The following is a 23,903-nucleotide window of genomic DNA, read 5'->3' on the forward strand; positions in this document are numbered from 1 at the left end:
TTTGGCAAGGAGATGGAGCCATTTCACAGTATAATGAAAGACCGTTTACTCTTGCGCTTTTCAGATTCTCCCAAACATTCTTTGAAAATAAGTTTATTTCTAAAAGTTGGCTGTTTATGCGTGATTTTGTAAGGTATTTTTTTTACTTGGCATGCTAAGTGAAAAACACTGTCGAGAGTCGGCGCAACTTTTAACCAACTGCTGTCCTGAGCCGAGCATGGAGGCGGGCTAGTTATCTGCATTTGCAATTGGTGAGAGCAATGCAGCTTTAAACCGGTCCATAATGCCTTGCGGTGTCCCAGTTCCGTTACAATGTATGTACCAACCTGACCATTAACAGAGCTGGAGGTCTCAGTGGCAAGTGTAGCTATCCTCTGCCTGGATCGGAATCCGAGACTATATACAAAGAAAATAACTTTATAGCGGCTGCGTTTAAATAACATCGCTGACAGAGGGGACGAGGGGAACTCTGGAACTATTATTGTACAGATTTTAGGCTGTTGTAGTAAAGACGGTGAAGAAGAAATATGTAGTGTTGCTTATTTCATGCTGAAGAAGACCTCGGACACAAGCGAAGTGGAGTGGAACACTGTAGTGGGCTGACGGAAGTGTATGGTGCACCTCGACACTGCATCTGGAGGCAGGTATGGAGATTTCATGAACGTCACAACCGATGTTCTCTTGCATGTTGTTAAGCGCAAGGCGCAAGAGGACACAAAATAACTTTACGACTACAGCATTATAATTGTTGGGATGAGAAGGGTTGTTCGGTATGTAATGATTATTGCCTGTCAGTGCTGAGAAAACGTAGGTCACGGGACGCTGTCCTGACCAGCTCAGCTCGAAATCAACTGTTTTAGCTGAAAATACCCACACCGCGACAAATGGGCGATGTCGGGACATTTTTAAATTTTTGTGGGAATGCTATTTTTGTTGGCATTCGTTGATGTCGCAGCCAGGTGGAAAAATAACTAGGCTAGGCTATGGTCCTGCCTGAAAATGTTGTAGTGCTGCCTGATGCTGAAATACAGAGATCCCGTCATTCAGGCTATGTCAAAATCAGGATGGTAGACCACGCACTTTGGCACAATATATCCTTATGGTTGGGTAGAAAGGATTTGATTTTTTTCAGTTGGCCATTCCCATTGCGGATAGAAACCTATACCTCTCTAATCCCCTATTTTATATTAAAAGCAAGAGCAAAATGTTATGTTATATGTGGATTTCCAAGGTGCCCTGTCCGAATCAAACAGGTTGCTGTCAGTGTTGGATGCAATGTGATTTAGTATCCTAGGCTACATAGTGAATAGATATCTTAAATTAGGAAAATTCCTCTGACATATTTCGCACATTCATGTTCTCTACCTGGGAGTCTGAAAGTTTGAAAAGTCAGATGATGTCACATCACTTAAATCTGTCTTGAAATGAGAACATAATTACCCTCCAAAGAGGAAACAGAACTGTGGCCACCATTTGTGCCCTGCTCATTGACATCACAGATGGTTGGCTGTGTACTAAAATGGTGTAGATTATGTCCTAATTAATCCATTGTATAAACTGTGGAACACTTGAGTGAGAGGGTGCTGTTTTTGGAGAATTCTATGCGGCCATGTTAATAACTGACAGCTAATCCCATCCACAAACAGTCTGGGTGCGTGCAACAAGAGACAATGCCCACGAGGAAGAGGGAGGCGTCAGTCACTGCTGATGACATGCTTCACTATCTTGATGCAGCCGACTGTGTCGCAAGGCAGACTTAGCCAGAAAAAAAGTCTCAAGCTTACACTGGAGGTTTCACTTGGACGTGAGGACCTCTACAGACATGCAGTCAAGATAAAATGAAATAAAAACACAACAGCAGACAGCATCAACAATGCAGCAATTGCACAGAGTTTAGTCACCTGCAGGTAAACTACGGTAAATCATGAAGATATGACACAGGATTGTCTTGGTATCATCATTTTGTGATTTTGACTGATGACCCTTACAAACCATATCACAGCTCATCCACAGTACAGATTAAGAAACTGTCTCCGTGCGCCAAGTCAACATGCAGAGTCTATTATGAGGTCTACTGTTTATGTCTAGTCATGGATGTTTACTGTTGTTTTGCTACACTTCACTACAGCTGTACAAAGAATGTAATAACAAGTACAACCACTTTATGTGCAACCACACTCATTGGCGTAAGAGTGTGAAACCAGCACAAGCCAGTTTTTGTATTCTCCTTAGCTGTTTGTGGTTAAGGCTGTGGAACAGTTAGCTCTAAGTAGTGTGGTTTGATTATTTATCACTTATAATTGCCTGTAACTTTCAAAAGTGGTGTGGATTGTGAACACAAAGAGTCTAATCTCAGTGGAGACAGATGGCTATAAATGCCGGAATCACAAATGGATTGTGACTTCCTAGGACAGAAATATATACATGACCGTGACAGCTTGCTTGACTTCTCATTTTTCCTAACATATGCATGGAAAATTCATTATTCATACGAACTTCACTAAAACACAGGATTGGGAGCTCCCCTTCTTTCTCCCTTTCTTTCTCATCCCCCCTCATTAATATGATTCACAGGAAATTGAACTCACAAACTGGCCCCATAGATTTGCTCCCTTGACAAAGTGATTCCATCATTAGGAATTCTAGTCGGTTGCATTTGCATCCTGGTGCCACCCTGCGTGCTCCTCCCTGGAATAGGCTCTCAGTCATCGCCTGGAATTGAGAAATGATGTCTCCCAGAGCAGCAAACTTACATTCTACGGGAGCGCTGTCAGCGCCGCTGACGCATAGTGGGACTGCATACCACACTGACTGATAACTGACGTCAGTTCTGAGGGTTTATCGCTAGTCAGTAGGATGCTGATAAAAACATAATGTGAGTCATACTCCGGTAATCGAGCGCAGGAAGGGGAGGGTTTTATTTACTGTGTAAATGAAGTGTGTGTATGTGTGTGTGTGCGGGTGTCTCTCTGTGTGTTTTTGTGTGTGTGTGTGTGTGTGTGTTGGAGTGGGGGTCTAGGCGAAAGTGACCATCTCCAGATAGAATTTTATTTAAGTTCTTAATAGGTCCTGAGGTGGAGAGCTGGCATGTGCTGGAGGTTAAGTCAGTATGATTAACAAGTATTTCCCAGCTGTGGAGAGTAAAATAGGGAGAGAGGGAGGGTGGCTTGATAGAGATTACATCATTACACAGCCTCACTAGATCTTATTACACTCAAGTGCATAAACAAGTTTCTGTAATTTTAGATGGCCTGTAGCTGAAAGCAGCTCGATCTAAGTTTAGCCTTAAAATAAATCAGAATGCTTTGCAGCATTTGTGTTCAGTCATGTTGTTGCCGCATACGTTCTGACTGAATCATGGGAAGCGACTTCCTTCCTAACCAGTGTTGAGTGGTAGTTCAGAGACAGACAAGTGATGTCCATGGCATTTAGTGATGCACAGGGGAAAAAGGTATTGGGAAGCACCAGGGCCCCGTCACAAGTAGCCTGTTTCTTTTCTGGTACAAAACAGCAGGGGCTTCTTGGTAACAGTTAAAGTTGGTCGACTCCGTGAAGAGCTGTTTAGAGTGGTATTTTGGCAAAGTTAGAGTAGCCGATGGGCATCGCCCTGCTGTAACAGGTTTGACCTATGACCTATGCTCAAGAAAGGATGACAGCAAGGGTCTCCCTTTTGGCTCTGCTTTCCACAGTGTCCTTTTGAAAAAAACTGTGCACACAGATAAACCTCTCAAAAACCAACAGCCGTTTCCTCTCCCGGCCATCAATGGGGCTGTCATCTCTTATCCATGTGTAATGACACCATTGTCTGATCTTGCACCAAACAATGGTTCATGTTAATGACACGATGGTCGACTGTGATAAGGGCCCCTGAGAGTGGACCCTGCAGATCGTCATGAGCAAAAGATAAGGAAAAAGGGGTAAACGATCTGTCCATGTTCCTGCACTAAAAACTGTCTGACCTTCTTTGAAGATAACATCTGTCATGGCACTGGGTGTATCAGTTGGGCTATAAACTCTTGAGTATCACCCAGTTGAAATTCATCTCACGGGCAGGCTAAGTCTTTTGCACCACAGAGAGGCATGTGTGAGGTTTATATTTTGACTGTGATAGCCCAGCAAGGCTCTGTGTTGATGGCAGAGCCCTTCTAAGAAACAGCAGGCTTTAAATAGAGATTAGATTGCTGCAGAGTGATATAAAGTCTCTGTTCAGTGTTATATCTCTCATTGAAGTGATTTGAATCCCCTGGATTCACACTGAAAAGCTCTCTATTCTTTTGTTTTCTTTGTTTTTCTTCCTTCGGCTGACAGTTTTTTTTTAATGTTTTGATTTGTCAGGACACTCTCATGTATGGCAGACATAAAATTGGAAAGCTGGTAATCAGACCTATACTTGGCATACTCGACAGGTTTGAGGTGTGGCATCAGAAAGTAAACCGAAATGAAAGAGATTACCTTCCTGTCACTTGTTCCGCTCAAAAGGCCAGAGGCCTTTATTTGTTGTGCTCTTTTCTGCCTGTTTCCGAGTCAAGACATGTTTATTTGCTCTTTTTATAAAAGTGTACATGAGAACCAAACTGATTTGGGAATAGCAGCCAAAGGGTGTGAGATGGGTATTTACTATGAGGGACCCCTGTGTGTGTGTGTGTGTGTGTGTGTGTGTGTGTGTGTGTGTGTGTGTGTGTGTGTGTGTGTGTGTGTCTGTGTGTCTGGGTGTTTGTGTGTGTGTGTGTGTGTGTGTGTGTGAGATGGGTATTTACTATGAAGGATCCCTGCCAGAGTGTAGATCACATTCTGCCAATGCCTGTGAAGGGACACACACACACCCTGTCAGGTTTTACTCTGTACTCCATACGCCCACACCGAGGCTTCCCTGCCTGCTCAACTGACTATGCACAGAATCCCAGCAAACAAATTCACAACTCTGGTCGATGATACTGGATGGTTTGTGAGACATCACAGTTGTCAGCTAAGATCTTTAACTTCTCAAATCGCAGATGTCATTTGAGCGTGACTTCGACGTGCCGGCATGAAGATGCAAAAAGATGACATAACGCAGCGTGCTTCTCTAAGGGGCGCTGTAACCTACAAGTGGATATGCAAGTCTCTCTGCCCTCTTTTACTCATACACATTTTACAGAGTCTTTGTGTTCCCCTTAACGACCGCAAAAACACGTATTTAAAGGCTCCCTGTGCAGCGCTCTTTGTGAAAGTGGGGAACAGACTGAGACCCAGTGCCACAAACACCTTTTAAAGCCCTGTGGGAGAGCGTGCAGCTCTGTGCGTGAGATAAGCCCCACTCTTACAGATTACATGTCTGCGCAGAGAAGTCACTTCCAATCTTACTGGGCTTCTTGAGGGCTGCCTGCAGGAACAGCACATTCGTGGCGCACTGAGACAGACTCTCTCACCAGGCCATTACAGTGGTCTTCTGAAGGAGGTGACGAAGGTCGGAAATCGCGCACCACTTCACAATTTTGAGTGCTTCATTCGCCCGCAAAGATACTGAAGGCTGTGTCAGAAGACATTTGAATGTACTCTGGTGAGTACTGTGATTTGGGTGATTGTGTATTTTCTTGCGGATTGGATAGCACGTTTCCTGATGCGTATATGGTTCTCCCATATGTTAGCACCAGAGGGTTTCAGTCCTCACCAGGCGAACAGCTTGCTGCCATGTGAAAGCTGCTTAGATTGGACTTTAAAAGTGCCCCCCTCCCCCCTTCCACCCTGCATTCATCAAATACAAGGCAGTGGGGAGTACATTATTTGGTACAACACCCCTATTAAGGGGAATCAAGCATGTGACTACCAGAGGGGATTTAAACTCTCAAGGCTTCTAACCATAACGGCTTGTGCCAAGACTGGATCCATGTCGCACAGATTGGCTGTGCAGAAACTTGAGAAGTTTTGACGAAGGATTGTTGAGTGCAGGTAAGACAAAGTTTTGAATACAAAAATTAAGAATTAGGTTGAGAATTATTTGAAGGAGCTGCTGTTTGGTCTCCCTGCTCAGAGATACAGTTACCTCTCATTTCTCCTACTGTGAACGATCAGGCACTGCAGGGAGGCAGCTAAGCAACTTATTGTGCAACACCATTCAAACGCTGGCTTGGCCCTCTACTACATATTAACTTAAGCAATAGAAGCAGCAGAATTGCTGCTGCAGTCTCAGAAGAACCACTACGCTAGCTGTGAACCCGTCTACCTTTTTATCCCATAGCAAGTGGCCAGATTCATTGTTGGTGCACTGCAGATATGTGGAGCAAATAAAATAACAGAATTCTGTGGAAGTAGTCTGCTTGACTCAGAAACAAACAGTCTATTTGGTACGCTGGCAGACATTTTGTGGCATTATCTCATGAAATAAATAGCCAAGTTATCACTACGCTTTTAAGATCAAGCAGGGACGCACAATGTGGTCTTAAAATGTTGCCTCCCAAGTCTAGCGACGCTGTGTCATGGGCCCTGTTTTCCAGTTTCACGCTGCATTCAGTCATTTAACACTAGATTTACTACCATATTATCCAGAGGTCCTCTACGATCAATTTTTTACCGACATGCTATTTATTATCCAGCTGTACCCACAAGGCGGTGAGTTGAGTGCAATTTAAAAGTCCACATCTGAGAAGTACAACTCCGCCACCCCCTGACCCTCCCTCTTCCCCACATAGTTCCAGTGCTTGTTTCCTCGGCACGAGGAGTCGTCCCCCAGATGTGGGTCAGAGACAGTTCATTGCCTGCTCATTCCACAAACCTGTGTCACCAGGAAATGAAGGGATTTGGTCCTGTGCTCCCATGGCGAGTCCGTGGAGGGCGGTGAGGTGAAGTGAAGTGAAATGAAATGTCGTATCTGAAGCCACGCTTATGGGAAGGGGGCTGACTTTGCACTTCCGTACACCCCCATACACCCCACCCCCCCACACACACACTAACTTTTGTCCTCAGGGGATAGTGCATTGAAAAGTGCACTGCAGGATTTCCAGATTGCTTAAGGAAAAACAGAAAAAGACAGTGAGACTGGCTCGGTAGTTGAGTAACATTTCTTTGACACAATGTAGTCTTTTCTTTGTGGCCGAAGGGGAGGCATTTTTGCGATCTTAGGAATGTATATTGCCAATAAAAAATAATCAGGAGTTTGCACTAAGCAAATATTTTAGGGAGGATTGTGGTTCGTCTTGTCACTGTTGTGGCATGACATAATTTGTTGTTGATAATGCAACTGGGGTGTGCATGAGCACTAAGCTTTGCTAGCATCACCTTTATGTTCCTGTACTGTTCCATCACCTTATGTACTGTACTGACACTTTTAAAGCTAGGCTACAGTCTGTTTGAAAGTATGGTAGCGCTCGGAATTATTGGAAACAATTCAATGCTTGACATTTCCTTGTTTCACTGTCAAATGATCCACCACTCATGCAACCTTTTCATCAGCTGTTCGAAAGGACAGCCTGTTCCTTGGGGCTCTATTAAGAAACATAAAGGCTGTGTTTCAGACCTTAAGACATTAGCTACAAAGAGCCCTCATTCCTGTTATTAACTCTGAAATGCCACAGCCTGTCTATTTATAGTGAAATGTTGAATTTCAAATTATTTAAAAACGTAATGCTCCCCTTCTTTTCTGACACAACCACAGTTGAAGAACAAGAAATAGATGATGCTGGCAGACGTATAAACAAGCTGCATTTTTACTGTTGGCATGAACACTGAAAGATATATTAAGCAAAATAAACATTTCAATTTGTGCCATACAGTTAGATGTTACATAGCAGATGGTCTGATCACACCTGGCACCTATCCGTGAGCAGAACTGCCACTGCAGTGGCACTCATGAAATGAGGCAGATGCGACATTGCTGTTAGTTCCCTCTGTTATTTAATTTCAAGCACCCCGGGGACTGAGGAAAACTTGGCAACATTGTTTGGGATCCCATCACAAAGCAGTCACCACCATCTTGCAGGCAGTTCAAGGATACTGAAGGAGTTCCCCTGGGGAGACGCCTTACCCTGCAGCACCAAAAATAGATGAGAGATGATCAGCTGGAACTCCCGATCCCGTCCCCTTAATCATGAATGTGTAATGATCTCATGCAGTACATGGGCACTTGACAAGTGTCCTCTCTGCGTGAGTTGCAATATGGCCTCTGCCAGTTTGTTGGGAAGCTGGCCTAATTTGAATCACGATGGTCGCAAATTGTCATGGGAGATGTCATGACTTTCTCATCACAAAGCCCAGCTTACCGAATAGCACAAGTGCAGAATAAGGTTTTCAAGTATTCTAACAATCCAGGGAGACTGACATTTGTTTCTCAATCCAACAAAAAAAAGAGAACCAGACCCTCTGGTACAGATCTCCTTCATGCATCCTCCAAGCTCTGAGTCTCTGAGATATTCATAGATCTATTCAGATTCTGGGGTCTCAGAAGCCTTCAGTTGGACATGTGCCATCACCAACCACTGTGACAAGAATGTTGCTCAGCCTGGGTGTGAAAAGGGTGCTAGTTGCTGTGATCTATTAGATTTCACAGGTCATTACTTGGATCATTTTTTGGCTGTGACTGTTTAACTCGAGGCGTTTCCTGGGGATGATTCAAGTTTTATGTCACATATCGAGTTTGGCTTGAGCCCTTTGCCTTCAAATCCACCTACCAATACACAGACCTAAAAACACAGTCACAAAAGATACCAGCAGCTGCTTGGATGCTAAGTTACCCCCTCAGAATTGCAACCTGCAATGAATGCTCTTTCTCTCAAACTTCTTTGGTTCTCTTAATTTTGTACAGAGGGAGATGGAGAGGAAGAAGATTAGGATTAGGCCTGAGCACTTTCAGCCCTCACCCCACCCCCACCCCCACCTCTCCAGTCTTTACCATTGGAATGTGATGCAAGTCTCCCTCTGTTTGGTCTCAGGGACACCCCCCCCCCCCCCTTTCTGTTGATGTCTTTATCTCCCTCTCACCCCTAGCAATCCCACCCTGAGATGGTACAGTGCAGGCCCCCTGAAAACGAGGCTCTGCTGGTTTCTGGTAGCCAGCTGGCTGAGGCCCAGCAGGGGTTTTCCACCAGTGGCTCGTCATGGCTTTGTCCACTTGTGATCAACACCCCACCCACCCCCAACTACAGGCCACATTGTCCAGTCAAACCTGGGCAAAAGCTGGAGCGAGAAAAACATGGATTGTTCCCTAATTGCCAGTGGATGTTTGTTCGTTCCCAGGCTGTCGGCCAATCCAGCAAGCTGTGCTGGGCTCAGACAAAGCCTGTGAGCCATCGCCATGGAGAGGGATTGTTTGCATCCAGTCATGCCAGTATGTGCAGTCCCCCTTGTCAGCAGGCCTCTTTGTTTTGGTGGTCACTTGTTGGATCGGCTGCCCCCACCACAGCTGATATCACAGAGGAAATCACGGGAAAACAAACAGAGAAACCTTTGGCCAATTTGTTATCGCATTCACCTACTGCCTTAATAAGATTCCTTCAACTACAGTACTAACACACCTACTGCCTTAATAAGATTCCTTCAACTACAGTACTAACACACCTACTGCCTTAATAAGATTCCTTCAACTACAGCACTAACTCACCTACTGCCTTAATAAGATTCCTTCAACTACAGCACTAACTCACCTACTGCCTTAATAAGATTCCTTCAACTACAGTACTAACACACTTCAGGCTGTTGACAGCATTCATTAAGTAATTCGTTTTTACATGTGTTTTTAATGTTACATTCAGCTAGTGTACCTTTTTTATACAACAGTTGAGCTTGATTGTGGGAAACTACTCTTCATATCAACTGTAGCATACAGTGCTGCAGGGGAGAGAGGCCTCTGTGGTCTGCCTTAGGGCTGCAGGATATACCCACTTCCTAGTCATCCATCTCTGGACGGCTTCCATGAACCATTTGTTTAAGAGGGCTCTTTGAGGTCAGTCACATCAAAGCAATTCTGCACGCTCAACATCGGTGGATCCAATTAATTTCCTTTTGATCCGGATCAATTCCTGCAAGTCTTGAGTCAACTGAATGTATGCGGCTTTGAGATTCCCACTCTTCATTATGGTCAAATTGAAATTGAGTTTTTGTTTAGTTCAGGATTGACCCTGGACCTTTTTGCCAACTGGCGGCAAACTGTACCTCACCTTGAACCAATAAGAATCAAGTTGGTTTCCATTAAGCCACCCTTACATGCAAAACCTCTTAATGTATCAGGTAAAAAACATGGGATAGATAACACATTTTCATACCGAGTTTACTATATCAGTCACAGGTGTTGTGTATTCCCACCTGTCTGTATTAAGCGGGATGCTGCTGAGTGTGAACCTCTGAAAGACTTGTTAAACATGAAGTCTGATGCCAGTTAACCTGGCTATGAACTATCCGAACTATCTTTAGTTAAGGGAACAATGGTAACAGTTGGCAGTTACTAGTTTTTTTTTTTTTACATGAATTAATGTTATGTATTTAGGAGCCAAGCAGCAAAGTTGCACAGGCCCCTTGACATTTTCTAACTTTTTTCTATTATATTTATATAAGATACATTTCGGAGACTGTAATATCATCCAGATAACTAACTACCATTTCATTATTTCATAATAATGGTAAATGAAGGGCTTTCTGTGTGAGTCGGAATGTGGCCAAACCTCACTTGACCACAGGTAGTATTCTTCTCAGCCACCCACCTCCCCACTCTCCCACTCCCACACTCATCTAATATCTTGACTTCCCATGTAAGAAAACACATTCCTGGGATGCCTCTGGCCTCATGCCTGTCCATGCGTTCTGAACCCAGTGTAGATTGGGGGGTGCTGCAAGGTCAGGGGTTATGCTTTAAGTCCACCACTCAAGAATGACATGCTGACCTTGGTTTACAAAAGGCAATGGTGGGCAAATAATAGCTGGGTGTATTTTTAAGGGTACTAAAAAAAAACTGTGTTGCCTTTCTGATGTTATTTAGTCAGAAGACAAGATTACACACATTTTAGACAAACATTTTGGAAAAATGCAGCATGTAAATGGTTGGGCAAACCGGTGCTCATTAATACACCACTGTTGTCATCCAGGGAGCTTTGTGACATGTTCCACAGTCAGCCAGTTAACAGGAGACTTTTATATCTCTATATTCATGAACGTATCTGTGATCTTTATTAGATCATTCGTAGCTTATCACAAGTAGATGGTAGTTGATGTGTTTAGTTCCACAACAAAATGTCTTTAGACCAAACCAGCCGTCACATATCAAGCATAAGCAGTGTATTCACCAGTATTCTGGTGTATCCTCAGAATAAACAACAATATTCATAGCATCTTGAACAAGGTTAATGTGGATTCAATGTATATGCTGTCCACTCTGCTCTGCCTTGGTTTAAGGGTTTCATGGTAGCCCCTCACCTGTTGCTGTGTAAGGGGGTGAATTCCTGACAGAGTTAACTGAGGAGGCCTTATGATCTCCCTGTGATCCGGTGCCATAAATAAGCGAAGGTCCCGACAGCTGCCTCTGGTGAATATACTGCCATCGCCTGTGAATATATTTGAGAAGGTGCTTCAGCAACTGGACTCAGTGTAGTGAATCTCTCCCCAGGATTTTATTATCACATCTAGACATCTAGAGGACTCATCAAGCTGTAACTCTGTGAGGAGAGCAGTACTGAAAGAGGTTAAGTGTAAACTTGTCATGAATTTATTTGGTCATGCTTATTTGGCATGAATAACACTGACGGAAAATAACCACTTCAGTGTTTAAACCAAGGGGACCTTTGGTGACGTTCTTAATTTGGAGTCTCCGACCATAAAGGGCTGTATTCTTTTGTGGTGCATTAACTGTCTTTTAACAGTTAATTTATAGCCATTGTCAAGCTCATTGATGCTATTCTAAAATGGATTCTTAATTTATTGGACCACATTTAGCATTTAGGAAACAGAATTTATACTTGTATGTTTTTGACCATAGTGCTGATTTAGCACATGCCAGCCTTCATTCCCATTACAATTCAGCCCGCACAATAAAATGTCATATCAGTTAACTAAAAGGAGTGCTAGAAGAGTAATGGATTTACAACATCATGACATTCTGACCATTTACACACCAGGAATGGAATGCAGACATGGTACATAATTCTTACAATGTGAAGGCAAGTACACATAGTTGACATTCTTAACGGCTAACAAATTTAAATCTGACAAAGTTGGCTGGCGTAAATGTTCTTCACACATGTGAACCTATTACCTAGCTGGCAAAGGGCAGTAATAATAAGCTCAGCGGCACTGAAATGCTTGCTCTGCTGGAGGAGCACATAGCGCCTATCTGCTGTAGTGTGAGGTGTTCCAGAGGAAGGCATCTGCTATTCACCTGTTCATCCATACCACTGCTGTCTGCCCTGCTGCACACGGTCAGCAAAGCTCCTCAGTTAGACCTGAATAATACATCTGATTCATGCCTGCAGCCATAGTTAGGTTTGTCTGTGTCTGTGTCTGTGTCTGTGTCTGTGTCGTTGTGTGTGTCTGTGTCTTTGTGTGATTCTGTGTCTGTCAGAGCAAAGGAACTCGAAGCTCATGAACATATTTTCAGTTGTTCTTTAACAAGCAACTTTTCCATGTTGCCCACCTGGTGGACCATGTTTTAATCAATTTGACCAGTATCCATGTGATGTGTAATGTAAAGTCAGTGGAATAACATTTTTAAAGATTTTTCTACAGATGGGTCATATCTGATTAAAATGGAAAAGTAGTTGAATCATGCACCCGTCAAAAACTGTTTCACATCCGTTTTTCATCAGTTTCACAAACTAAGCATTTCACTGTCCCTTTTCCCAGGCAAAAAGCAGTTACACATAAATGATTGCGACACATCCAAATACCTAAATTTTCAAACCACATAGTATAGCTCCCTAACAACTGTCAACGGTTTTGTGATGAATGCTGGCAAGCATATTGAGAACACTGAGGTCAGGTTTATGAAACATGCCTACAACGGTTCCAAGAAATCAGTATATTTCAAGTCGGTTGCAAAACACTGACAATTCATTACTGGTTTTCATTTCACTTAAACCTAACCACTGGAAAATGATTTGAAGTAGCCTAAATGGTAAGTGCCCTTTTTAAATGCACATGAGCGATGTCAAGTCAGAGCCAACAGATCAATTCAATTATATTGTTTTAATAAGATTGTGCAGATTTTCTTAGGAGGGGTCAAAATACGTCACTGTGGTCAGTGTGTCTCATTGCATGTCATGGCCCATCTGGTTTGGCAGACAGGATTCCCATTCGTTTTTAATTAGAGATTGGGTTAGAGTTTTGTGTAGTGGCAACTAGTGCTGCACGATTTATTTGATCAGTTACGATGTCAGCCTGTGCGATTACATAACTGTGTGTGAATGCGTCAACCTATTCTCTGTTTGTGGGCAGTCTGCTCATTATCTATGCCCATAATAAAGGGATGACCAATCAGGCTCTGTTAGACAGGGAAGCGTGCGCAGTGCACATGACTATCCAATGTACAGGCGGGGGTAGGGGTGGGGTGGTGTTCCAAGTACATGGTTTAGTGACAAACCTGGGTAAATTAACCAGTAAGTGGTAAACCCTTTAATAGAAGATCCCTAAGGTTTGTCACTAAACCACATACTTGGAATAATCCCCAGAGGGTTGTACAATGAGTTTAACCTACTCAGATTTAACTCGGGCTTAAAATGTCGGTTGACTCTGTCTTACTCAAGGGGGCATTCGCCAACACAGGAGTTTATGACCAATTGCTCGCTCACCTCTTTTTTTCACCGGAGGGATGCACGAATCATCATTTGTGACTATGAAGAGGCGACAAAAAAGGCCATGGAGGCTTGTTGGCAGTGCATTGCGTCAGTGTGAATTCGTAATTTGATGTTGTCATAAATTCCCATGTCGTCTATTTGGTCTGTTCCATTTAATATAGATAAGATAAGCTAAATATGCAAAAGCAATTAGGATAACTTAAATTTAGCCTCCACATGGGCTAGAGGTCTGAAATTGACTCGTTACTCACTGTTAATGAAGTAAGATCTACTCCCTAGGCTAAATGTATGAATATATTGCTACTGTGTTAAGAGTAACTGCATTCAATTGTCTCATCTGCAACCCCAATTGAAAGCTCACCTGCAACAAGTCAGGCTTAAACAGAATATTTATTTAATATCAAATGGTAGGCTATGCCTGAATAGGTGTCATTAATGCTGAGTATAGATGAGGTGTGTTGCCTACACTTATAATAGCCTATTCATGCTCTCACAGCAAGCAAAAAAAAAAGGCTGACCTCGTGAAAACTGATGGGCTGATAGAGAATTGACAGCAACACATCCTGCTACGTTTTCCCAGGCAAATGCGTGAGCCGCTGCAAACAGCACAGGAAGGCTAATAATGGACAGGGCCGTCAGCCCTGGCCCTGGTGGCAGCTCGGGGTCCCCCCATTTATGATTGCCCAGTTAAAAAACATATGTAGTTCACATGCCTGTCCCGTACAGTTTAATGGGATACTGTTGAGATGCTCAAGCATTATACCGCAATCACGAATCGCAGTTTTGTCCACAATAATCTTAATATGACTATTGCACTATTTCATGCAGCTCTAGTGCCAACAGATTAAATACAACAATAATTTAAAATAAGGTAACAGTTTTGATTAATGTATTAAACCTGTAGTGTAGTTGTGGACTAATGAAAGAGTTGGTTGTAGTCTTCAAGGCTTATTTGAGAAGCATACTTATTGTTTCAGCTTAAACACCACCATCTCTTCCTGTTGAAAAATCTTTGACATTCACACGATGGTGAGGTAGAGAAGGGCAATGCGCAGAAGAGTAAATATCTCCTCTGACAAGACTCTTATTAAAGCATTTATTCTCAGGCCTTCATCCCAGCCTGCCGCTGGCATGCCTGGGCGATAAGGTAGCGCTCCTGAGGACAGGATGCCTTGTTTGGTTGATTAAACGCAAATACAGATGTTTCACAAGAAGCCAAAAAGGTCAACTGTAGCAGATAATTAAATGTTATCACTGGATTGGAAATTTGGGTATGATTAATATATCCCAGCAAGAATACACCCCAGCAAGAAAAGGCTGGAAAAAAATTGTAGTGGACGCCACTGCCATTTTTAAATTACATTTTGAGTGAGAAGGTGGATGATGAATGATACGTTGTTGATGTCATGCAAACTTTGTTTCAGTTAGCTGTTAATAGAGCCATGCGATGTCATCTCATCCGTCTTCACAGTCTAAGGCTGTGTATTGGCAATAATCTGGCGATACAATACTTATCATGACACTGGGATTACGATTCCATACATTGCAATCTACTGTGATACTATAAGCAACATGGTATAGCTTTTTTTAAATCAAAATCTAGGAAAACTGTCATAGCATAAACAACATCCTGTTTCAGAGGCACACACACAAAATTAGCCATTTTCTGCCTCGAGTCTTTGCATGTAAGCTATTCATTTTTGAGAGTCGATACAGCATTATAAAACATAATATTTTATCAGTATTTTCTTACACCCCTACCAGAGACTATGGATAGCTCTAGTTACCCTCAATTCATAACTGCTGTTCTAAAAGCCAAGATGACTGGAGGGAATGGCAGATCTTTCTAGTATTTCTGTCTTTTCAGATTGGATGTCATATAATGTTTATTTATTACTGCTGTCGCAAGTATCCCGGAGTTTCAAATCTGGGTAATTCAGTTCCACTCCATCTTGACAACAGACAGCTCATTTCTGTGCATTTAATTCTAGCCGGGAACCTTTTTTTTTTTGCAGTGTCAGTGTCATAAAGCAGAGCACTTGTTTATCACAAGTTTTAAGACAGCCCCTTGTGTTGCTGTGCTCAACTTCTTTCACTTCCCCCCCTGGAATTATCACTTAAAAATGAGTTATGTTTCATTCTGATGGAGGATTTGAGGCCCCTGTATAATGCAAGTGCATGAAGCTGTTACATTGTACATGAGCAATGTTTTCAGACCGTGTTTAAACAAGTACTTGTGGGCCCTCCGGCCCAGTCTCTGTGATTGATAACTGGGTTAGATGATTATTGAGTAATTTGGTCATTTGATACAGCCATCAACGATTTTCATTGTGTTATATGAGTTTGTTGCCGTGGTGTTATTTCAATTATATACTGCGCGTTGGGGGCCTGTTTGTCCCGTTGGGACTATAAGTTATCCCTTACACAGTAACTGGATAAGCATGTGGAAACCCCAAACCGGAAGGCAAGGCCAGGCAAATGTATGAACGGAGGCAATTCAATATACTTTACATAAATAACAGCAAAAAGAACCTCCAAAGGAAAGGACAAGTGAAGAGATAAATACATAACTAAAAGAACGTAGATAAAATGGAATAAAAACATTGTGGAAGTAGCCCGGACTGTGTGTTTATCTCTTTCGGGCTTCAGCGACTAGAGAACCAAAGCTTAATAGCCCGAGTAGAATCATTAATAGCATTCATAATACAAGCCAATGGAGCCTAACAGCCTTTTTTAGATAAAAGTCCAAAACAGAGCTTAACCCGAGACTAGAGCTTTTCATTAGGCTCGCCTATCTCTTTCGGACCACTGAATAGAGACCATGGCCCAACTGGGATCTGCAATAGAGCCTGATAGAGCTGTTTTCAGAGAAAGGTCCGAAATAGCCAGAATAGAGAATTATCCTCAATATAATCTGCAATAGAGCCTGATAGAGCTGTTTTCAGAGAAAGTCCAGAATAGAGCTTAGCCCATGAATAGAGACTAAATAGAGGCCCGCCACTTGGGCATAACCGTATCTGTAAGACATCCCTTCCCTGTCAGAAATGAATAGAGGTCTAGTTCCAGAATTAAAGTGCATTATAACCGTTCTGAAGAACATTGAAATACTGAATAGAAAAAATAAAGTAAGTAAATAAAAGGTAGAATGCTTTTTTATCAGTTAACAAAACGTGTTGGGTCTTAAGTTTAGATTTGAGACTGGCTACAGTTGGAGCACCTTTGATGTGATCAGAAAATTGGTTCCAGACCTAAGCATCATAGCAGCTAAAGGCTGCTTCACCATTTTTAGTTCTGACAGTAGGTGTTACCAACAGATTTGTCTCCAGTGATCAGAGGTCTAGCAGGTGTTCATAGCTGAAAGGTCATTTATCTGAGAGGTAATTTGGTCCTGTCTCATTAAGTGATGTATGAACAAGCGGTGGTGCTTTAGTAAGTACACTCTGAGACTGACTGGAAGCCAGTGCAAGGATTAAGTATTGGTGGAAGCAATCTGGTCGCTACGTTTTGTACAAGCTGAAGCTGTTTGATGGTCTTTTTAGGAAGGTCTGCGAAAAGATCATTGTTGTAGTCAACACTGCTGGAAATAAAAGCATACATGAATTTTTTAAAATCATGCTTTGACATAAGGCCCCTAATTTTGGCTGTGTTTTTGAGATGGTTAAAAGAAAATTAGGCATTGCCTTCACATGGATGTTAAAACGTAGATCACAATCAATTAAGAACCAAGATTTTTTACAGTGGCCTTTGCTTTAAGTCCTTTTGTGTCTATGAGTAGCAGTCCTAGTAAGTCTCTCTTCACTTTTACCAAATAGGATTATTTCAGTTTCAGTTTTTCATCTGAAGGGAAATTTAAGACATCCAGCAGTTAATTTAGTTAGTGTACTGACAAAGAGATTCTATGTGACCATAGTCTTTAGGTGAGAGGGCTACATTGGGTGTCATCAGCATAGCTATGATAAGAAACCTTGTTGTCTTTTATGACAATACAGGAGCATATAAAGGTTGAATAATAAAGGTCCCAAGATCAACCCCTTGGGGACACCACAGGCCAAGGATCTTGGTATTCAGGTATACTTTCCAGTGGCAACAAAGAAGTTTCTGTCTTGTAAGTTTGAGCCTCCTGATAACTACACCCGAATATCCAACCCAATGTTCTGGTCTGTGTAGTTATATAATATGGTAAACAGTGTCAAATGCTCCACTAAGTCCAATAACCCTAGGATTGATGTTTTCCCTGTAACCTCAATGAAAGCTGTTTCAGTGCTGTGGTTGGCACTAAAATAGTTAAGAAGGCAGATACTTGATTAAAAATGTTTTCAATGATTTTGAACTGGTATACAGTATGGGATATGGGCTGGTAATTCTTTAGTATGGAAGTGTCTATATTATTCTTTTTGAGTCAGGCATTATAACAGCTGATTTCTGGGATGAGGAAATGTGCCAGACCACAATGATACATTTACAGGTTTAAGCACATCGGCTGCAAAGAGGTGAAAAACAGATTTTAAAAAGTTGAAAGGCAGCATATTTGAGCAGCATGTGGAGGAGTTGAAATTATATTTCTAAATTCTAAATTTTATATATATTTTTCAGTGCATGATTATTGTTTATATGTCTACTGATGATGTTGGACATGAAGGACTGTCTTGTTTTGCAGCAATATATGGGTGGATTTGATATAGTGCCTTCTGTTTGCCAGTTACTATCTCAACCTTTACAGGAGCAATGTCATCCACAATATCAACCATTTTTGAATGAAAATGATTCAAAAAAACCCTCTAAAGAGCCTGAGGAAAAGCATCAGTAAGACTTTTAAAGATAGGTACCTTGTGTCCTTTACGCTGCCCACTCCAAGGACATCCTCCTTCTAAAGTAAGACCAAGTAAACACTATGACATGAGGGGTAAGAAAGTCAATAACAGGAAGACCAAAATCAAGGCACCTAAGAATTAGAAAAACTTTAATATATGCTCTCAGTTCCATGATGGAAAAGCTGACAGATACTATGAGCTCTAGGGGAGTCATTTGCATAGTCAAAAACTGGTTTCTGCGTTATGTGAGAATGAAGCCGTTTGGTTTGACAAAGTGTTGAGTGACAATGATGCTGTTTGGTTTGACAAAGTGTTGAGTGAGAATTACGCCGTTTTTTCCGGCTGAAGCAGTCTGACGACTTGTGGTCTGAGACCTGATGCCTTTTCGTTTGAGTCTGACATTTGAGTCTGAGATCTGAGGATATCCTAAATGAACACCGTACTTCTGATTGGACCTCTGGATTGGACACGGAATATAGAAACCACATCGAGTAGGAAAAAATAAATATAGCGCAAAATCAGGCACCAATGAAAACTTGCTTGGATCATTATTAAATTAGAATGTTCATTTTGGCTTCAGTCCAAATTTTATTGCGTCTGGGTCCGGATCCGGACCGCGGTCCGCCTATTGAGTACCCCTGCTTTAGTTAATGCGTAACGTACTTTGCTTGTTGCTTTGATCATTGCCCACCAATGAAATTAGGGCCCAAGTTCCTTAATATACAAGAGGTTGTCCTTGTGGCACACATTATGGAGCCAAGCATGAGGGTACTGTAGAACAGACAGATGAAGAAATACTACACAAGGATAGTGGCTGTATCAGGTAAACAAACAAGAGATGTCACCACTCCTGTAAATAAGACAGCGTGGTTGACTGTTTCTGAGGCTTCTGGACTTGCTGCTAACCACAAATTGCAAGCGGAGGAGAAGCATTTAAATGTGCATGGTGCACAGTTCTAAATGGGAAACAAAGTGGCTCGTAACGGACCATACACTATTCCAATCAATTAACATGTTGATTCAGAAGCACAGGAGGGTGTGATTTGGAAGCCAAAATATAACATTGAATTATGACCCAGGATTACTTGAGTGTCCTCAGTGTGCTTACTTCCTCAACCTCATCTCATGTCTGATGATAAAACTGTTTGTAGCTACATTCGGGTGGATGCTCACATAAGTAAAGAAGCCCTGATTTAGTGAGATTCTGACTCTAACGGGCAATTCTTGCATTTACGCCTAGTGGAAGTCATGACTTAGCTAAGCATAGAGAGGAAAACAGATGGAGAAACCTCAGTAACCCCCCACTGTATCACCCACCCACCCTTCCACCCACCCACACACACCCACACACCCACACACAATATACTACCCAACTCCCCCTCAATCTTCCCCTCTTTGCCACCCCCAGCCCCCCATGCAGCTCCTCCTCCCTCCTCAACAATGCCTCCCCCTCGCTGTTTCCATCAGAAGACTTATGGCCTGACTTGGCGCTCAGGCTCTCGCTCACATTCACAGGATGCATTGCGTCGCATGGGAACGGGCCCATTTACGGGGCTTTTACAGGCCTGTTTTGGCTGGGGATGCTGCTGTAACCGTGGACAGTTGTATATATCACTCTGGTGGGACTGAAGCCTGGCTTTCAGCAGATTGCCATCTCTGGAAGCTCAAAGAATGGATGCCAGTCCACAGTCATAAAGAGAGGTGGGAGGGTGGGGATGCTGGAACTGGAGCGATTAGAAATTACACTGGTGTTAAAGATCGTGGGTCAGGTTGAAATAAATAACATTTAAAGCCTAAGGGAGCATTTTCTGGGGGCATTGTTCGGGTCTTTGAAGCTGCAAAAAAATGCAAAAAGTGTTCAGACACGAGAGGGAGATGCTCTTATGCCCAGTGGCGTTGCTGTATTGTAGTAATTATTAAGTAACTATTTATGCAACAGTCGTAGTTACTGAGAGAGAATATATTTTGGTAACATTTTATTTGGATAGTTCAGCTACAGAGACTTTACAGATGTTTTTTTAATGCTAATAATTCACTGAACATCACCTCAACCAAACCCTAACCCTCACCATAACCATGAATTGTAGTTACCAATTTCAGTTTCAATAGATAATTGTTTAAAATCTGAGTTTCTGTAGATAGTCCTTAGGGGACCATCAAAATAAAGTGTGATCGATATTTTACATACTTCTGTTGTTGGCTGTTCCACATTTCACAATCACAGCTAGGTCTCTTGTTGCTGTTGGTGTTTGTTGTTGTTGTTGTTGTTGTTGTCCAGCTACTTCAATAGCTGTTATTTTACCGGCTTAGCTCAGGGAGGAGCTACAAATTACAGGATAGGAGATTTTCATGGAGGAAAATCACAGGTTACACATCAAATGTGTACGCGTTGGTGCTCATCCAACCAAAGGGGTCGACTCCTCGCTGCCAAAATGATGGCTCATGCTGCAGCCTTGCCAGCGCCCTAATGAGATCTCTGCCTCTGCGCTGCTTGTGTCAGCACTTTGAGAAAAGGGTAACTTACACAGAGCGCGTGGCACCAAAGACACCCCCTCCCCTTCCCTCCATCCCTCTCTCCACTACCCCCCACAGCTGCATGTGGAAGCAGGCAGGCCATTTGAAAAAGACAGTGGATGCTGGGGACACACACAGAGCTCCAGCAAAACAAATGAGACAATTGGCAACCAGCAGCGCCAGGCTTGACGCGAGCCACTCGTCTGATGTCTTGTTTTTTTTTGTATTTATGCATGACTTATTAGCATTGTTAGCTTGTTAGAGATACCACGCAGGCTCTAATTAGGGCTACAGCCTGGGCGCTCGGTTGGGGCTTCATCTCAGAAATGTTTTATACGACACCCCAGTTAACTGAAAATGAGCTCTTGTTAGATAATAAATGTGAGCAGTGATTGATTAAGTGCTGGGGCAGGCTGTGAATTGCATTAGCAGAGTCATTATGACAGATGAATTATTCAAAGATTCAGTCATAAATGCAGATCGTTTTTGTGATTTACTTGAATAATAAAGAATTAGTCATGATCATTGTAGAGGTAAAACGTACAATTAGGAATCTAAATCTAACTAGAGCTTAGCAATAGGCCCCAACACTTAATAGACTTCGTAGGCATTGCATTGAGATTAAAAGTAGACTATTGTCCAGGGATGAGTCATCTTGCAGTAAAGAGCTCCTCTGCTGGTTGTGTGCTCTTTTAGATGCATATTTTTCATTACCAATTTCCTTCCATTTCACTCCAAGCTCAGGCCCATGCCGAACGTCTTCTCTGCAAAACATATTGTGCAATAAGAAAGCTGTCAACAACCACAACATAATGATACCTGCTCTCGTAAACACTGATGGCCTGCTCGGAGAATAGGAGAGGGAAGAATAATAGCAATACAAACATGCTGCAGGAAGTTGCATATTGACCTTTCTTCAAATTGGCCTTAATTTCCTTTGCCGCATTTCTACTCATAGGGGGCTATTGTTGGTGATTTTATAAATAAAGGAAGTTATCAGAGATAAACTGTAGTCTTTTCTCTCTGTACAGAATGAAGTTATCAGAGATAAACTGCAGTCTTTTCTCTCTGTACAGAATGAAGTTATCAGAGATAAAATGTAGTCTTTTCTCTCTGTACAGAATGAAGTTATCAGAGATAAACTGTAGTCTTTTCTCTCTGTACAGAATGCGAGAGAGAGCCCACTCAGAAGCCCTGACCATCACAGAGGTATGACATCACCCAGATGAGAGCCATGGAGCTGAAAGTGTGGGTGGATGGAGTCCAGCGCATTGTCTGCGGGGTCACTGAGGTCACCACATGTCAGGAGGTGGTGATCGCGTTGGCCCAGGCCATAGGTGAGTGATAACACCGCCTTGGGGAGACACGCTAGTTGATATTAGTCTAACGGTTTCCTAATTTAGACTGGTTTTTGTTGGTTCTATTAAAACAAAAAGATCCGCAGTTAAATAGTGGGTGAGAGTTAGATCAAGTAATTCCCTCCGTGGAGCTCTGCACAGAACCTACTGGTACGGTGCCGCCCCTGGGCCACTTTGGAAAAGTCATCAGCCGAGAAACAAGCGGAGCTCTCTCCGGAGTGCTCAGCCGAGCGAACAACGGGGGCCGTTCCACAGCGCTGCACCCAGCGCCTTGTGTTTCTAAGAGTTAACAGCCCCGGGCCATTCAGAGGCACTGCAGCATGGGCCGCACGGCCCTGGGCCTCTTTCTGCAGGTCTCCAGGCTTTTGTCCTGGCCGGCGCAGCGCTTTGATTCCAGAGAGACCTTTTCACTTGTCTTGCTGGAGCGAAGTAACAAATGTGTTCCTTTTCATGTGGGACCCCGCTGTGCTCAGGCCCACAGATTATCGCTGGGGTTCTTATCTGCCATACACATACATGTATGCACACAAACATACACATTTATTTACATTTTTTTATGCACACACACTCACAGACATATGCATGCACACGTACACACATAGGGGCGTCCTTGGCCAAATGGATTTCCTTCTATCTGTAAGCCCTCTCCCACCCCCCACCCTGGATTCCCAACTTCCCTTGCCATGGGGCTCTAGCTATAGTTCTCTCTCCTCTAGGCAGTTATTTCCTGCATCAGAAACATGTACAAGGTTTCAGCTCGGCTGTACTTAGTCATCTCTTATATCCACCCGTCCACTGGCCTCCAGAGGAATTCGTCTGTTACAGCTCAAAAAGCCGTACAATATATTTAATGTGTGCCATGTTTTGCCATTGAGCATTTTGTGAGGAGGGCACAACATTCGCAGGGAATTCATGGCTGATTTGCCAATATATCATTCCTCTTACTGCTTGGCACTCTGACCGAAGGCTATGATTCTTCAGGCTTCTAAGGCAATTTTGAGCCCCCCAAACCCCTCCCTCCTCCTCATCCTCCCCCCTCTCCTTTCTTCACTGGAGAACAGAAATGCTTGTGCATGCCTAACACAGCAGTCTTGTTCCCCATCTGATCCCTCTCTGATCCCTCTCTGTTAGGAGACACCCCTTTGCTCTTTTGCTCCCGTAACTTTTATGCATGTTACGTCTCCCTTAGCAACAAGTGGGCTTTGTGTGGGCGTTCTCTTCTTGTGGCAGGCTTCTTACAGTGTGCTGTGAAATACAGTATTGTCCCTTTTCTGAGAATCATGGAAATGTGACTGAAAGTGGTTGACCCCCTTATAGCCTCTTGGCAGAGTTCCCTCTCATTTGAGATGCAGGATTTATGTTGTTTGTCTGAAGCTGTGGTCAGTGACACAGCACCCCAGTCTCACAATGGGAGATCGACTACAAAAGCTACGGTTTTCATAGAAATAATTACTGTAATGTTATTTGATCTG

The 23,903-nt window shown here is 42.9% G+C and overlaps 1 protein-coding gene across 2 annotated transcripts in view; it reads left to right on the top strand.

The window, feature by feature from the left end:
• Positions 1–321: 321 nt before the first annotated feature.
• Positions 322–23,903, top strand: part of rassf8b (Ras association domain family member 8b) — a 31,715-nt gene continuing 8,133 nt past the window's right edge. The window contains exons 1-2 of one of the 2 annotated variants that reach the window (XM_080851073.1): positions 322–644; positions 22,240–22,410. In XM_080851073.1, the coding sequence (XP_080707199.1) occupies positions 22,299–22,410 (112 nt within the window). In that variant the 5' untranslated portion in view covers positions 322–644; positions 22,240–22,298. The remainder of the gene's footprint in view (positions 645–22,239; positions 22,411–23,903) is intronic. The other variant, XM_080851074.1, reaches the window with a different exon arrangement.

Source organism: Sprattus sprattus, assembly GCF_963457725.1.
Source record: "Sprattus sprattus genome assembly, chromosome: 14".
NCBI lineage: Eukaryota > Metazoa > Chordata > Actinopteri > Clupeiformes > Clupeidae > Sprattus > Sprattus sprattus.